Consider the following 18,938-nt stretch of genomic DNA (forward strand, 5'->3'; position numbering starts at 1 on the left):
AAAAAAACTGAGCAAAAACCATTGCAGGCATACAAAGAATCAACTAAAAAATAAATTAAATCTATCACTGGTGTCTTCCTCTACCACTGCACAAGCCATTTAAACACCATAAACCATGATTTGCAATAGCAGTTCCTCACCAGTTGACATTACTGCTTCTTGGAGCAGCTAGGATTAAAATTTGGGGAGCGAGGCTATGCTTGACTTAGGGCTAAGCACTACATGGGAGCATTCAAGAGGTAAATATAGATGAACTGTGAATTAATGGTGACAACAGCTTAATCAAATTTAACATGAGAGGCAGAGGAACACTGCCAAAAGCTGTCACAGTGACACTCTATTAAAAGGGGCTTCAATAAATCAACCAGTCAAAGCCCATCCTATGTTGTAATAAGTCCATCTCCCAAAGCAGAAAAATAAGGCACATAATACAAACCACAGAGACTCTGAATATCCCCCAAATAAACTGAAGAAATAAACCAGTATTGTTAAATGGGTGAAGGCAAGGATATTTGCCAGCCAAATATGTAAAAACTGGAAAATAAATTTCTTGTGAGAAAGGCAACACTACCCACAATGAGCCATGACCAGCAATATGTAAAATAAATAAATAAAAAAAAAATCATTGCCATGACCAGCAATACATAAAATAAAGAGGACTGAAGTAGAATTTTAAGAGCCAACATGCAAAGAAAAAACATCTTACCTGTGTTTTGGTTTAAGAGCATATTAAAAAGAGCTCAGCACCAGGGCTGGGATGGCCCTTGCCCTGCCCGAGGGTAAAGGCCCGGGGCTGCAGGGGTGGTAAAAAGGGGACACGGAGTGGGTCGGTGCAGGATTGCAGGGGCCACCTGTGCCCTCTTCAGGTCAGAGACAGAAAGTGCTCGCTGGAGTCTGAACTGCCGAAGGGCAGATGCTGAGGGGAAAATAACCGAGTTTATTTGCTAAGAAGCAGCTAAACGCTAAGGTCACCTCCCATGTGGCTGCAGTTTTTCCTCAAAGGTCTCAGTAGAGAAACAGTTTAATACAAACGAGCTGTTATGCAGCCCAGCTACAAGTTGTATCTTCTGCAAATGCTCTCCAGCGTGTGTCTGTGGTGAGCTATTGCATAAAGACGGGGCTCATGTTATCTGCTGGGACCTGCAGAAAAGCCTTTGCTACGGTCTCTTCCGAGGCTGCAAGGGAGCGCCGGCAAAGCACAACCGCAAATTACAGAATGGTCTCCAGCCCCTTCAAACGGCACACATGGAGACACTGTCCTCGACAGGCCAGAAATGCTATTAGAAACCTGGAAATGCTTTTATCTGAAAGGAGATTAAAAAGATTGCCGTTGTTTTCATTGGAAAGATAATAGCTAAAAGCGGTCACAATAGTGACATTTATATGGATAATGACCACACACACATTTAAAAGAGAAACAAAAGATGTACTAAGAACTCCGAGGTCTGGATGAGCCAGAAACCACTCTGAATGAGGGAGGAAAATACTTCTGGTGAGCGAGCACTCTGCAACTGCCTGTGTTGGGTTTCCTCTGCCTTCTCTTGAAATGTCTTGTCCTGGCTACTGCTGGGAAGTGCAGCACCCCATAGAGGCCTGCCGGGCTGCTCTCTGCCCAGTGCTTTGTTAGGATGGTCGAGTAATCGCATTTTTCAATTCTATGCAAATATGTTGCATGTCAAACAAAAATGGTACATTTAAGGTGTCCAGCTGCGGGAATACTGAAAATCCCAGCTTCTCTACCCAGTTTAACTACTCCCAGAGGCTATTTAAATCTTAACCATCTGAGAAGAATTTAACAGTTTTTATTGTTATTTTTAAAGCAGCGCTTCTCCCCATTCACACTCTTTTGCATTCCTGTTTTCCTTGTGTGTGAGCTCAACAGTTGCAATCGCATTTGTGCCTTGAAGCCTTTGAAATGACTGGTTAAGAGCAGGTGAGATTCCCCACAGGACGCAGGAGGGGTGCGGGGATATGTGGGGCCCTGCTCCAGCTGGGTGAGCTGAGCGGCCGCGCAGAGCTGCCAGCTCGCTGCTCCCACTCGGCACTGCTGTCACGGTGCTGGAGCTCAGCAAACATAGCTGTCTGCGGGCAGCCAGTATCCTAGGAACTTACTGTAGCACAGGAACTGGAGCTGAAACCCTGAAAGCTCCATGTAACATTTGACCATCGCTCCCTCCTCTGCATGAAGAGAGTTTCATACAGTTGAGCAGGTCACTCTGAAATCTACTATGTTCTGCTCAGCCTCTCCCAAACAGGGAATTTAACATGTTTCCCATAAGTTAAGGCACAGTTTTTAGCTAGGAAAGAGCTTTGCTCAGCAGAAAAATCTGCCTATATTAGCACAAGTAGCCAACATTTGGATTTGTCTCCTTAAAATATCCATCACAATGCCTATAGCTCAAGCTGGTGCCTAAAAATTTATTGTGTGTGTATATGCAAGTGTGAATGTGCTCTGGCACACTCAAGGAGAGTTTTTTTCATCAGCTCACTGTCCAGTTCCTAGTGCTGTGTTTTTAATTCTTTCCTGAATATTTGCCTACTAATTAGGTTGCTGTGATACTCGGGTTGTTTAAAGAGAGGAGGAATCATTCCTGATACAAATTAAATAGATAATGCATTAGCAACAGAAAAGAGCTTAAAAGGAGATGCCTTCTGTGTGGAAGAAGAAACACTAAACTACTTACACCAGGAACTCAGCTGGATCCATTAAAAATTCCCAGGCAGTAGCTCAGGCATCTATGTTTCAATAACTAATAGCCTAGACATTTCCTGTTAATACTGTACTACAACCACAGTTTGCTTTGGTTTGGATATTAATAATAAATCTATACCATATATTTTACTTTAATTGTAACTTGTGTAATTCAGAAAATTTGCAGGTCCTTTTGGGGCCGTTTAATATATATATCTGTGCTTATATATAGCTGTATCTAGAGATATATAAAGAAATACTCTCACATACATGTAAAAAAAATCCTTATCCTTCCTTAATGCATTAAATTTGAGGGCTCCTGGCTATAAGGAGTATTTCTGTTTGGGAGCATAAATCTTTTTGCTATCTCCCTATCCTTGTGACAAAGCTAAGAATCAACAGTTCTTACAGATCGCTTCCACTGCTGATGTAGTCTGACTGTTGATATAGTCTGCCCTGACTTCCAAGGATGTTTGATGGTAAAATACTTAGTACCTCAAACGACAAATTAACCCACTGCAAGGCTTTTACTACTCCATTATCAGAAACCATATGTCCCTTACGTGACAGGTAACCTGTTAACCAAGCATTTACCTTATTCCTAGCCATTATCTGCTACAGACACTAATGAAGTTACTAATAAGCTCCCTCTGAATACAGCGGATTTCCAGTTGTGTACTGATGAAACTCCTGTTGCTAAAAACTTTGCTGTGTGTAATATGAGATGCAAGTAGGAAAGCTTTTTCACCTGAAGATTCATTTTGGTGACTTCAGACCTAACAACAGGAGGTGCTTGTCAATTCCTGTCACATAGAGAGGTATGCACCAAAGAGTCTACGTTCCTTACATGTGTTAACTGTTTTTGAACTTACAGTATCTTTTGGGAATAGCAGTGTTGTAGGAATTATCACTGCTCAAAAAAGTTGCACATTATAACAGAAAGGGAACTACACCGTTGGATGTGGTAAGAATCTACTCATTAATGATCATACGTTACATAGTGGTAAAACCAGTTCAGTTTTGATGCATAAAGTTATTGTGGGAGTTAAAAACAGCTGAGGATGAAAACAGCTGAGGATATACTAGAATAGTAAGACAGGGTTTTCTTACAAAGTAAAACTGCCAAAACTAGAAGCATGCCACTAAAAGAAGAGAATTTAAAATGCAGTTTTCCAGATTACAAGGTGCAATGGAGGAGCCAGCCTTCCCTCCACTCTGTCCAAGACACGGCATGAACCACAGAGAGACGCAGGTCGGCTTAAAACAAAAGGAACATTTTGCTCACACAGCATGCCCTGGCCTGTGGCATTCATAGCCACAGGAAGTCACAGAATCAAACAAAATACCGATTTTTTTAAAAAGGGACTGAAAAATTTAATGGCCAAAACCAACATTTCCATGCTAAGCGAGGGGTAATCAAATCGTGTGCTTCAGGATGTAAACTGATCAGCCAAGGAGTCGAAGAGGAATTCTCCTCTCTCTTCACTCATCATACAACTTTGTGCGATTGACCAGGTATTGTGGGTTTTTTCAAATTCCCTTTGAAGCACCATGTGTAGGATGGCGATCAAGATGTAATACTAGTCTTGAGGGACCTATGATTTCAGGTGGAATTGCAAAGCTAATGCATTCCTCTCCTGAGAACGCATCAGTAGAAAAATAAGTAAAAGGACTGATCAGAAAAATCTTGTTTATGTAATACCTTCATCCACACAACCGACAGAAAACTATTGGAAGAACTGATCCTAACTTGCTAACATACCTTGTCTATGATACTGCGCACATTGCTGCACCATGCTAAACACTGTCTTAAAATACTCTATTTCACAACCCTTCCAAAGCAAAGGGTTTAAAGTCAGATGGGATACTACCCATGAAGGGTCGTTAAACCAAGTGTTAGATATAGACGAGCCAATCCCTCACCTCTACTGCAAAGCATTTGTCATTCACATCAATTGGAACTCACCAAAATCTGGATCTTAACAGGATTTTTTTAAAAGAAAATTAAAAGTCAAAACATAGAATATATTAATCTGTCTTCTGTCTCCTTTTATAACATGCACACCTTTAAGAATCTCAAACAGAAATCCCAGAAAGACTTTTACATGAATTTTCTTGGAACCAGTTTTAACAATATACTTTGTATTGTTAAAGTTCATATTAAATTGCAAGGCGTATGTGAAGGAACTATCTCGGTATGCCATAAGTTAGCAGTGATCTCTAGAAAAGACACCTAATAGGCTACAAATACCATTATCTTGTTTTAGAATTATTTATCCTGCCTCCAGTTTCAGCCTCCCCAAGTAGGCAGTGGTGTGTAAGAATTGTGTATTTTCACAATGCACACCAAATGTCTTGTTCCAATGTTATTGCAACATAAAGAACCAAAAAATAAATACATATCGACATTGATTTTTGTGAGCTTTCTGTCAAGATGTCAAGATGTATGTTTTCTATATTCATCCACAGTACTTAGTGTGAGTAAGAAATAGTTTTACACTTTGCTTTAGCCAGTCTTTGTTCAAAAGCAGTTCCTGGACAAATTAACACAGAGGAAGAAATCGTAAAGCCAGATTTTGAGCTGGTTTAAGATGAGCTTTTTCATGATCTAGTTCATCATCTCTCGATTGCCAAAAACTACACGCAGTATACGTAATTAGTAAATATGGAATGGAATTGAAAATTGACAAGTAATGAAAGTAAATGCAAACTAAGATTCTTGAACAATAAGTGGGAATGAAGTATAACCACAAAATAGAAATATCTAAGATAGGGATGTTTCCAATATGAAAACTGTCTGTTTTTTTTTTCTTTTTCTGATGTGACAGTTTGATTGGCAGATTCCTGAGCTAGACAAAGAACCTCAACCCATATCCCATTGAATTCAGTGGAAACAGGACCAAATCCAGACTGAAAAACATCTGTCCTTTATCTCAAACAATTTTTTGTATATTTTGGGTTATAAGACCATTCTGTAATACAGGTCACATGCATAGCGTATCGCTATATCAAACAATCGTGACTTTGAGAATTACGTTTAACTCATATTAATATGAAGAAAAGTATATAATAAAGCACCAGAGTGAGAAGCAAAAATCAAAGAAGCTCCATGTTTTACCTTAAGTGACTCGTACAGTATTGCAGCAAGTTACAAAATCTGAGATTTTCTGTGAAACCAGGTTGTACCATGCAGTCCAGCATGCCAACCATTTCATTCATAAAATCTCTCCCCCAAGCATTATAGTTACTTACATTGTGTGAGAGTCCAATTCAGTTCCAGGACCAGGAGACTTTTTTTTTTTTAAAATGGAAAAAAAAAAGTTAACACTTATTTTCATCTCTTCCCATAATATTAAAAATGATGTGTAAAGCTCTGCTAATCTGGTCTCTGGATAGCGCCCAATCTCTTGCCACGTGTTTCTGTTCTGGGTCTTGCCCTACGGGAATTTCTGTCAGCACATGCTCAGGAAACAGTTATACCGTTCACTTTTTTTTTTACTTTTTTTTTTAAAAAAGGCAGACTCTATCTGAAGTTTGGTGAACCTTTGCACTAATCACTGCCAGGTGCCTCTGGCTAAGTTTCTGGAATGCAAGGAATCTTTTCCTTCTCTCCCTCTTTCTTCCTTTCTCCACTTCCCCCCCCTCTCCCTGATATATAATAAATCCTTCATTGCAGATCATCTTGCTGGACATCATTGTATTTTATTACCTTTTCTTGTAAACAATGAGCAAACAAGTTACTGGGCTGTGACACACTGCCCTTCATACACGGTCTCAGTCTCTGTGACTGTAAGATCCAATGCTGTGCTTCTGCTTCTGTTTCCCCACTGTGCTTGTGGCCAGCATGAGTAGCTGTCTGCCGTTAGCAGACTGGGGCTCTGTTCCTGGCTCTGCTACTAATGCCGCATGTGACCTACCTCATCTTTACAGTAGGACTGAGGCAATGCCAGCCTTCTCCTTGCTTCCAGAGAAATACAAGATACTATTTTTCATTCAGAATACTGCCTTTGGTTACTTTAATCCAGTTCTGCATCTTCCCTCACCTACACTCTGAGCAGTGTCAACAAGTGCCTGTACAACGAGTGCAGGAGCTAGGTAGCTATGATGGGTAAGAGGGGCTTCATAAACATTCTGGAGAAGAGTATCCATGGGACCTCTAATGTGACTGAGGATTCTTAGGTCATTTAATTGCTTTAGAATATTTTTAATAATGCCAATAACAGTGATACGAAAATAGCTTTGGGTTCAAAAATACAGAGGAGCCAAAGGAGCCCTTTCCTGGTACACTCACAGGCTTTCTGTGTGTGCCTTCTCTTCAGGTAGAGAGCGACTTACTGAAATACTCTAACAAATATACATGCAAGTCTCAGTTGGGCGTAAAACGTAACTCAGTATTTTGTAATGCATTTCATTACCTATACAAATTCACACATATACACAAACATGTTTTTTCTATGTTAAATAAATAACTCTACAATTGTTCTGACCTGATATGTGCGATTTCTGCAGAGCACATAGTCATAATGATCATTATGGGAACTGTGCCAATTAAAACACATTTATAAGGGTTTGTTCAATAATCTTTGAAATGAAGCTAATGAATCACTACAGTGGAAGCTGCTACACGTAAGGGAAATTTGAAAACTTGATAATAATCTAGCAGGAAAATATATTTCAAAAGTAAAAAAAAATCCTTATTAACGTGGTCAAAGAAATATCAAAACATATTGAAATAAAGAGCACTGCCTTAGGTTCAAGTGATTGCCAGGAAGTCAATTACACAGACATGCAATCAAACAGATATTGTCTACTCAATATTATCCAGCATGTACTGCATGCTGGACTGATCTATCTTATTTTAGTCATTTAAGGTCATTATTCTCTGGTAAGTATGCAGCAAGATGCTTCCAGGTGCAGGTAGATTCTGTACAGGTAGCTGACGCCTGCTTTCTTCAAGTTTACAGTCTAAAAGACACTATACTGAATAGTGGGAGATGTTAAGAAAACTTAATCAGTTGTTATACCATGATAAATTATTGTGTTTGGCGTATAGAGTTTACACCTAACTGCAGAAGTTTCGCTTAAAAAGCAAAACAAAATTTGAAAAAAAAAAAAAAAGTCCGCTTTACAGATGTTAAGCATAAATTTAACTACAGATAAAACCAGTAATGGCTAAAATAATTAATATAATGCAGAAGAGCTGTGGTTGAATCCATCTTAAATGGTTCCTGAGTTACTCTGACCAACTCCTTTAACCTCCCACCTTCTTCTGTAACTCCCTTATTTCTTACTCTAAGATAGTTTTGCTTACAGTGTCCCTTCTGGGCAGGCAACATAGCACTTACTTTGAGATGCACTGATGAAGGCTCTAACGAATGTCAATCCAGCCCTTTTAGAAACTCAAACGAAACACATGCCCACCTATTTCTGCTGATGGCCAAAAAATATTTTACCCCCATGATCAACCACTAAGTTATTCTTAACCATGTATTGTTGAAGTAAGCCTATGCTAATGCTAATTTTGCTTTAAGGGGGGGAAAACTGTATAAGCCTATCTGGACGTGATTATAAATGAATTCTGATCACATTTTCTACAATGAGATAAATGACTTGGGATTCGAAACCAGATGCTTTTAATTACTGATTTTCTTTGTTACATGAACCTCAGCTCCGCACCTGTACATTGTTCTTTCTTTGGACAGATGTACTGATGCCCCTTTTGCGTGCTCAGATCCATAACACTGAGATAAATTATGATGGGTTCTTGGCTTCCTCCATTGAAAATGTTTTCAGCTGTCAGAGATATCTGTTTCTTGTTACTGGTTTTAGTGCTTTTGAAAGAAAGACTAAAACACTGACTTGTGTATTCTATTATAAATGAAGAGTATTCTCCAGTGGAATCCATAGTGAATGAATGATGTATCTCCTTGGTCCTAGGAACTGTTCTAAAAACTGTGTAGGTATTTAGTTCTCCAGAGTACTGCCAGAGAGTAAACATTTGTTTCCTACAAAGATTCTAGCTCCATGCCAGTTACTACTGAATTTATTTATGTGAGCTCACAAACTTGAAGATTAATAAAGATTAGACATAACTAGTTAGACACCTAATTGTCACTGAAAGTAATGAGAAATAGGTACACAAATGTATTTTCTGATCTGGCCATGGATTCTGGCAGTTAAAGGAGATAGACAGCACAACTTATTGAAAAGAATCTCCCCCGTTTCTTTCACTGGTTTTGGGGCAGTTTCTTAAATCTTATCATCATGCTCCAGAAAACTAGCTGCTTGCAAACAACAGTGAAACAATTTGGGTCCGGTCCCATCTGACAAGCAAGCACCCACCAAACCCTTTGTAAGCCATAGTCATATACCAGCAAATATGAAGCCAAAACCAATCCCACAGAGCAGAGACGGGGGGTTGTTGGAGGGTGCTTTCTCCCAACCCCGCAGCTCACGGAGAGCAGACAGGGTGGCTGGGCCAGATCCTTCTTTGAAATGGAGGCACCTGACAGGGTCCTGGCAATGTGTGTACTAGGGCTGAAACGTGGGCAGGAGCTGGCTTACAGTCTCTTATTGCCAATGTACAGTGCACTAGTAGTACAAATAAAAATCTAACACACAAGATTTTATCCTACATATTTGTTTTTAACCTTAAAAATATCAGGAATTTCAAATCTGGTGGTCCCTGGTTGGGCAAGAAGGGAGGCTGTGTGCATGTTGTGTATGTTAACTTTACATAAAGAGAAATGAAGGACTACATTTTTAACAGATCTCTCTTTACATTTAAGTATTTCTGTGGTATTTGAATTAACAGGTGCTAAGAAGCAAGCAAACAAAAATTCCGATGTTTAAGCAGCCTGATTAAAACGTCTCTTTTCACTTGATTGTTTTTAAGCCCTATTTCTTGTGATTTTGTATGGGTAAGTGGCTCTTCAGGGGAGTCTGGAACATGGTTTGAACTGGTTGCAGTTAGCTGGTGAGAAGCCCAGGCAAAAGGCAGTTGTGTAAGATCCTTCCTCTAACCTTGATTACTTAATCCTTTATATTAAAGGCTCACGAGACTGGATTCAGAGTTCTCATTAATCATCACCTATGGACATCACAGATGCCTTAATCCCACTAGTTCGTAATTTACTGTTGTGTTTACAGAGTAGCAATGACCTAAATTACCGCAGGAATATAAAAAAATAGTTTCACTGTCCTTTCCCTTGGAGACACATCACCTTCCCAGTAAAGCTGTTATTTGTCAGTACCCTCAGCTTCTTTTGAGAACATAAGTGCTGTTTGTTATGGGCGTCACAGGTGACAGAGGGCCTCACAGTCACGTACAGAGGGACTGTGTTCGAATCTTACAAAGTGACCTTGTTGGATCATTAAGCCAAATTGGTGCAAATCCCTAACTTGGTGCCACCACTCAAACTCACTTAACTTTAGTCATATCAGTTTCATTTAAGCTGATAATTTATCACACTGAATATGTTAAACTGGAATTTACAGAGATAGTTTACAAATGAAAATAAGCACATTTTTAGATGACTTAGATAATAACAGCTGAAAAAATAGTAGAAAGAAAGCCAAGCACAACATCCACCTAAGATTTAATACTAAAAGCTGTTTTTCCGTCTTCGTTCTGCTACAAATCAAAACAGACTATTTTTGCAATGTGCAAAATGAAACCGAGTTAGACATTATACATGGCATATGCTACAAGAAATGCTAAAATAAACCTTTGCTACCTGAAATAAAAAATAAATATATATTTAAACTTGGATCATGACAAACCCACTTTCTGGATGCCAAAATATTTCTCAGTCACACACTTTTAGTTTAAGTAATATCAATAGAAGTAAAATTTTCTGTTCTAGCATATACTTCGTACCAGAATTTGAAAAAATACTCTCCATATTGTATAAAGCCAGTATAAATACATTTGGTAATGAAGTCAGATTTTGTTAGAACATTTTCAAGTGAATTAGATAATTTTGTCAAACTATTTAAATGTCTCAGCAAACCATTTGGGAAAATTGACGGCTGCACTTGGTATTGACTTTGGCAAAGGATGGTGTAATGTAGGCCTTTTTTTAAGAAAAAAGAAAAAGCCTTTAAATCAAATTCTGAATCTTATGTCAAACTTGAGTAGACTGTTTGCACTCCGCCTCATGTAGTTTTTGGCATCTTGCATATTTGATGACTCAGTAATTAGATTTCTTGATAGTAAGCATTTGGTTCATTCCACAGACTTCCAAACTATGCAATCCGGTCTTGTCATCGTACTGATTCACAGCATAGAAATTCTTCGCATTTACTTAAACATGAATGCTGAGACAGCTGACAAATGAGGCAAAACATTCTCTGTGTGCCAGCAAGCTGGAGCAGTTAATATGAAGAAAGGTAGTGTTAGGTGTTTCTTTCCTATTGTAAACCATATATATTTTATATGAGTAATGGCATACTGTTATGAAGTGGCAGAGGTGTAACAGTTCTATAATTCAGTGTCTCCCAGCATTATATTATTAAGTGATTTTGCCCAGTTAAATGGATGAACGCTTTAAACAAAACTGTGCTAAATGAAATTCAAGGACTATTAGTTCACACTAAGTTTCTGTACTTGCAATTAAAATGTCATGTATGGGCTTTATTTCAGCAGTCATTAATAATGTAAGCATAAACAATGAAAACACAGCAAAAGGATCTTGGACTGGGTATGACAGTGCTGAATACAGATGATTTTGAGTTTAGAAAATGGTATTTGAGACGCTGAAAAATTCCAAGTAATTATGTCATGAAACTAGATACCCTGTTTTAAAATAACTATTCAAAAGTACATTCCACTCTCCATTTCCTGATGTTTGGTTCATGGTTAGAAATCTGTTATCATCTCACTCTTACATTTTGTCATAGGATATTAACCATGGTGTTTCTGCAAAGACTTTACATTATTAAGTATATAAGCACTGAGATGATAAATCAGCACCGTTGTCTCTTCTGAGACAGAATCCCTATTCCACTAGAACTGAAAACAGCAGAGACAATTCTGATGTGAACTTTGGCCTAAGCAAATGATCAAAATATCTGTAGAAGGAGCTCAGTTCACTCAGCACAGTTTTCCTGCTGAAAAGAGAAGTGCTGTACTCTGGAATGGAGACAGGAGAGGCAGCAAGGAAAATTCATCCAGGAGCTTCAGACCCCTCAAACTGGAAAACTGTCTGTTGCCCTCATTCTGGTCAAGTCTTTGCTTTCATTTCTTATTAACAGCACCAAAACATGAAGTGCCTTAGAAACAAATCCACCTTACTGACAGCCTGTTACATCCTTCCCATAGTATATCCTTAGTTTATTTCATTCGTGGTTGGGATTTTTTGCCTTAACTGCCCTAGGAAGCCCATCCTAGAACCAACTCAAAGAGGAAACAGCTGAGCAGCGCTCTGGCCGCAGTGAGGGGAAGGGATCCTGCTGGATTAGGATGGAAAAGTTCTACATTCAATTGCTGTATTTGCTAAAGAACCCAAACATATTTTTAGGAAAAAAAAAAAGTCTTAATCTCTCTGTATCCCAGGTTCCCATCAGTAAAGCAAAATCAGTCCAAAGTGCTGGTAAGAAAAACTAAGTTTAATGTTTAATTTGCGTAAGCCTAGCACCAAAAAAAAAAACCTGAGCAAAAAGATTAGAGCAGAATTTTGTGGCTTACAGAGATTCTTTACTGTTGAGAAGATGTTATGAGATCCTTGAGTAAATGGTGCTTTAGAAATATCACACACTGTAGCAATGCAATGCAATCCATACTGTAGCAATGGACTCTATAAAATCAGTGTGATAATATACTCTTCCCTGATTAGGATCTTACTGGTTAATGCCCGCTGCTGAGGGATGTATTACAGAAAACCTTATCAGAGAGCAAGGAAGTGAGAAAGCCTGCTGCTCTGACACAAAATAAGTCTTACTCAGGCCAACACTGCCTTATTCCTGAGTGAGTCATGGTTTGGGTTTTTTACCCTTCAAGAGATTTCTCATTTTAGCTGAGAAAAGTTCTCTGCACTTATCCAAACTTACAAGAAGTCATCAAGGGAAAAAAAAAAAGAAAAAAATCTAACTGTAATTGCATGCTATGAAGAAAAAAATCTCAGTGTGTTTTGTTGAAGACAAGGCCAAGGCCCTGAGCAACCTGATAGTAATGTCAAAGTTTGCCCTGCTTTGCACAGGGGACGGATGACGTGACCTTCTGAGGTCCCTTCAACACTAAATTATTCTACGATTCTAAAACAAACAAAATTGCTTAGTTTGGGCCAGTGTTTTTTCATTTGAACAGCATCCATGCAAAATAAAATAAACAATTAATCATTCATTATCATACCAGACAGAGGCCAAGCATGTTTCACACACATACCCTTCCCTGGAACTCTCCAGCGGCGACTGATGGTGATGTGGACTGGAAAGGGTGGGGTCGAGTGGCTGGTGTCTTGAAGGGATGTCATGAGGAGGTGGCAATATACCTGGTGAGGGACCATTATGGTTAGCGCTGGAACCACTGTACATGCCTGTGAACACACATCATTTTGCAAAATAAAATAAGCAAGGAAAGCAGCATCCAAGGAAGTCCTTGAAAACCACATCCTCCCCATCCCTCATCCAACCCCACGACACACAGCAGCCCACTTCTGTTGGGGGAGTCACACTGCCAGGGCGAGTCACCTACTCACAGACCCAGCATGTAAATGAATTCCGCTGTGCTTGGAACAGCACTCAAAGCTGCATCAAGGTATTTTGACATATGTGTGTCTCCCCTCCGGCCCTCTCAGGTGGTCCATTTCTTCCTTGCTCTCACTGCAGACCTGTAAGCACTCCTCCTAATGGCTGGCGGGACTTGGCAGGACTCTCACTCTGCCTTCACCATACTTCTGAGTGAGAACCCACAGTGCTCCCTTGTTTGCAGCACAATGGAGCTCATATTGACAGCAGAGCGGTACATGATACCCTACCTACATCTCATTAGACGCTGAACTCAGAGCACTGGGTTTGCATAAGAGGGACCAGGACCTGGGTTTTTTTTGTTGTTCATTCCAAACTTTTTAATTTGACTTTCAATTAGTATGCTGCTGGACATCCTGGACCATTTGAAAATATCACATAGTGATACAAATGAAACCCCAATAAATTAAATGCAGAGAGGAGTGAGGAGAAAACAGAAGGTTTACTGGTATACAGAGTACTGAAGGAGTGTGAATGTTCCCTTTTCTTTAGGACTCTGGCTACTCTCCTATACCATGGCAGGCAGGCACCAATAGCAAAGTGTCTGTCATGCCCTCAAGCACATGGGTTGTTGAGGAAGCTTTGTCCAGGACTCCTGGAATAAGATGCTGGAATTAAGTTTTTAAGCCTCCCTTCCGAAGAGTAAGCCGCGCACTAAGACAGTCCAGGCTATCTGAGGGTCAGGGCCTTGGCGCTGACTTTTGGCGTGAAGGCTGCGCTGAGGGCAGGCCTCTGTAACGAGAGGAGATTGCCGAAGTGCTTGCTGCCCGGCATTACCAACACTGTTCGCAAATGCTGCCCTATAGCAGGAGGAAAAAAGGACTGGCTCCTAGTAAATGCAATTATTGGAAAAGTCTGGTCCTTCTTTTCTCACTTTCTCTGCCCTTCTCCTGCTCTTCTTAAAGTTTGCCTACCACACATCTCTCAGAGTTTTGGCCCACCAAGGCATGCCTCCCAGGGAATCTGCACATGGAGGAGGACTAGAGCAGCCACTCATTGTATTCTGAAGGCTGTGGGGAGCAAATGAAGCTTGCCAGCTCCCACACTGTCCAGCTATACAGCACAGAAGACCCCACACCCCCTCTGAGGCCTAGTTCCTTTGCCTTCTCTCCTCCTGTAGCATTCATCTTCCCTCTCCCACTCATTGTGTGCAGAGCTACACATTCAGGAAGGCAGAGCTGTGTCAGCTATGCTTGGCCGTGTCACTGACATGGTTCCGGATGGCACTCCTCCCAAACCCTCGCAGTGACATGGAACAAGCAGAAGGCAACATGAAAAGCTGGAGCCGTGGGCAATCTGTGACAGCCTTCTGGGTGGATAAGCAACGGCTGAATGTCAGCATCTGTTTCTGTGCAATTGAGGAGCAGAACCACTAAGGCAAGATTCCAGCCACCTTTGTCAGGGACTTCAGATGAGTCAAAAACCTCTCATGAACAATGAGTCCTCAGCTGTTGACAGATCTAAAGCAACAAAAATGAACCACATCATCTCTGTCTCCCGCTAGACAGAACATTTGTCAACCAGCCAGTGAAACCAACTTGCTTTCTGCACTGACAGCCAGACAGAAGGGGCTTTAAGAAGTCAGATGTTCCCAGGTGATGCTAGGATTTATTTGTCAAAGCCTCTTCTGATAACAGTAAGTCAGTAGCTAGGATGCTACATTGTGAAAATGTCATTTTTCTACTGGTGGCTTCAGTCCATTTTATAATACAATCGTTTCCACTTCCCCCAAATCCTTACTGTTCATACATTCATTATCAGGCTTGGAAGATGAGCCAAATACCAGTTTGACCTTGATTGTACAGTGTCATTTCACACTTCAGCTGTATTTCCTAAAACATGCAGTTCAGGTATATTGGCAGCACAGCCTGGAGAAAACTGCTGAACCTAAGAAGAGATGTTTGTGCTCTCTAAGGCTAGCAGACTGTTACTGGTCCCTGTCAATAACTCGCTCAAAAACCCTCAAAAGGTAGTTTTAGCAGTGTGGTGGCCATTAAACACACTCAAATGCTTTATTTTACAATCCCATCCCTGAACAGTTCATGAATGTTTAAGAGGTCTCTCCTGGCCCCTTCCTTACTGTCTTAGCTACTGAGGATAGTTCAGTTCTTTGCTTGAGGTGGATGAGAAAGACAGAGTAGGAGAATACCTACAATCAGCATAACCCTCTAGAGAAGAAAGAAAACGTTAAAAAAACCACCCCACACATCCATACGTCCAGGAGCCAAGTCCTGCATGATCCCATGGACTCAACCACCCCCCCACCCCCCACCCCATTAGAAAACCAAATGAAACCAGAATCCCTGTGACCCTGAGCTTCTGTCATACCCAGCCACTACGCAGAGGATTTTACCCATCTGTGGGACTACTTGGGTGGACACGCGTTGCCCACTCTTGGGCTTGAAAAGTTGTCTAGCTGTGGACCTCCTCTCCTAGATAAAGCAGGGCTTCTTCCACCTACCTTGAGTTTATCTGTCTTTTGACTTACTGATCACACCTTCTCTGGAAAAGGTCCCTGCTTGGAGCTCGTAGGGTTTGTTCATTGGCGAGTTTTCCTCTTCATATATCTTTATTTACTACAACACCCTCACTCACACTCGGTTTGACATGTGGCGTCTCTTGTCCTCACATCCCCCCACCCCGCTTCTACACCACAGCTTGTGCTGCCTCAACCCAGAAGCCGCTGGCTCTCCTCGCACTGACTCCCCCTCTCCACAGCATTGCCGGATCGGCAGCACACCGCAACATCGGCTGAAGCACGTCAGGGTAACCCCAGCTGTCCCCATGTCCTCCGTGACACTTTGGCAAATGTGGCACTACACGTGTGCTGCCTGCTGCCAAGCAGCATGGGTCACAGCTGAGCCCTGCCTGCCTCTCCCGCAGTTGGAACACTAATTTTGGGTGCCACTCTCTGCTATCCAGCTGCCAGTATTCATGAAACGTGTCAGAAGACAATTATCTCTGAGGCGTTTGTCAAATGTGGTTGAGCTTGGCTAAATGATTTAAAAAAATACTGTGGGGAAGGGGACGGACACACATGCGGACAGAGAGGCGAGCAAAATCATGACATAAGCCTGGCTTCCTACGGAAATGAGAGCAAACCCAGAGTCCTGGTTCATACGGCGTGTATCCCTCAGACACAGGGCGAGTGGGAGACCCGGGGGGAGCTGCAAGGCTGCATCAGACATGGCAGTGTGTGCTCCTGGGCCTGGCGGTGAGGCTCTGAGGTGGCACAGCCTGCCATTTGGATGAGGGCTGCATCCACCCCTGAAGCTTCTGGATAGTGAGAAAGCCGAAACGCGAGCCAACGTAGACAAAGAATTGACCCTATTGTTCACTTGCTTCGCTTGCATGGGGTGTCTGCCTGTAATTAAGAGTACTTTGAGGGCCATGTGGCACGCACAATGGAAGATGGGATTTACTACGAGGTTTCCATGTGAGTCTGCAATGAGACGTTAGTCATTTTTGTTGAGTCACTGAGAACTAAATTGGCACTTATTTAAAGTTAAAAGGTATTTACTTTACACAGTGCAAAACAAGGGCACTCCAACAGAACATTCACTTTACTTCCTTCAGAGGGACAGACGTGGGCACTGTGCAGGGTGTCCTGTACTGGGCACTATGAATGCTATCAGCTCTCAGCCATTTATGCTGCTACTGCAATTCATTTTGACTGTAAAAATTTTTGATATGCATATTTTTATTCCAGACTTGGAATAAAGTTTGGAGCTGGAACTCCAAACTTGGAAATAAGTTTGAAGCTGCTGTCACTCTGATTCCATGACTACCTAATGGTATGTTCATGGGTGTTCAGCCCAAAGATGGTGCTTTTAGAAGGAAATATTGGCAGTGGCGGTTTATCAGGAAAGAGAGAGTCTGAACTGCCTTGTTCCAGGAAGCAGGAGGTATCTGTTGATATAAGGCCCTTCCCACTGCCAAGCCCTAACACAAAGGAACAGTTGTTTGAGGGGAGAGAAATGCTGTCTTTGCTGCATGGATCCCTTTGCCCAGGAAGCGAGGTGCCTCTACAACAGAAGAAGTCAAGGGGGGAAGAGCAGATGCTATTCCAGCCTCAGTATAATTTTCAATACTTCTAAAATTTTCACTTCTTTTATAGTTTTTCTTCCTTTTTTTCCAGCAGTGAGTTATAATATTTTGAGTATCTGAAGTCACACAGAAGCCTTTGGAGCTGTTATGAATGACTACTTCTGCAAGTGCAACCCACTTCAGGGCTGTGCACCTTGGGCCTCTTCATGCATTGACCATCTTAGCTTGTAAATATATGTCATCAATCAATATTTTAAATGGCTTTCCCTTTAACCTTAACATCTGCTGCCAAAACAGTACTCTGAGCATCTGTGACTAGCAGTGTTTTTTTCCCCCCAGCTTTATGCTGAGACCAGAAAAACAATAATAAAACATACCCAGAGAAAATGCCTGAGTGGCTTTACCTAAATGGAGACACTTCCTTTGCAGGGAGAGTGATACAAGCTCTTGGGCACAGCTAGAGTTGAGTGTGTGCAGCCATGAAGCACCTTAGTTATGAGGAGGGAAAAAGGAGGAAGAACTAAGCAAACAATGGATTCCTCTGACTGCAAAACCTTTTCTTTGCTCACTGTCTTACCCAGTCCTAAGCACAAACCTGCTTTGAAGTCGGACACAAGGGATGGGAGCTTTTTAAATATTTCATTTTTTCTGTGATTGGCTTTCATCCCTGACATATTTAAAATGTGCTTTAACTTGGAGAAAGACAAAACTGAAACTCTCCAGGAATCCAAGTGATCCCTAAAGCCCAGAGCTCTGCACATTAATAATGTGGTTTCTTTCGGGGAAGGAAAAAAAAAAAAGAAAAAAAACCCCAACAAACTCAAAACAAAAACCCAAACCATGAACTTTTCCATATTTTCAAGTGGAATCAAGAGGACATCATATACTGTATTTATCCATATATATCCTATACAGAGTATATCTGATTTCTCTCGAAATATTACCTCTGCTGATTTGAAAGAGCCAATGTACAATCACTGCAGACTATAGGTGGCAGGAGGAACATCCTTATGCTTTAATTCTGTAGGGATCAGCACTTTAGCTTATATGCCCTAAATAATTACAGAGGAACAGTTTTGCCTATGGAATTGTACTACACATAGTATGAAGCAACTTCTGTTTCACTGTAAAACAGTCTTTCAAATCTTGATTTATTTTCCCTGGAACTTCTTCATACTGTGCATGTGATGGGGTCTCATATGGGGTGACCCAATGGAAATATCAGGGAAGATTTACTAGGTTTTTTTACAACATCCTGGTGATGGATTGATATAATCAGCAAAGAAATCATATCAGAGAAAGCCAGTATTACTGATAGATAAAATCCTTAATTTCACAAGAGGTTCTCAGAAATGACACTGAGAGGTTAGGGATGGTCTGTTTATCTGTAAGCTAATAACTTTTTTCCTGTTTTATTGTTGTCACTTGAAATCTGAGGCTATCTCTGAGGCGC

At 40.9% G+C, this 18,938-nt stretch overlaps 1 protein-coding gene across 1 annotated transcript in view; it reads right to left on the minus strand.

The window, feature by feature from the left end:
* Positions 1-18,938, minus strand: part of GLIS1 (GLIS family zinc finger 1) — a 205,280-nt gene that overhangs the window by 12,364 nt on the left and 173,978 nt on the right. Inside the window, exon 8 of the mRNA XM_068406885.1 lies at positions 13,077-13,227. Coding sequence (XP_068262986.1) covers positions 13,077-13,227 — 151 coding nt within the window. The remainder of the gene's footprint in view (positions 1-13,076; positions 13,228-18,938) is intronic.

This window comes from Nyctibius grandis, chromosome 8 (genome assembly GCF_013368605.1).
Source record: "Nyctibius grandis isolate bNycGra1 chromosome 8, bNycGra1.pri, whole genome shotgun sequence".
Classification (NCBI taxonomy): Eukaryota; Metazoa; Chordata; class Aves; order Nyctibiiformes; family Nyctibiidae; genus Nyctibius; species Nyctibius grandis.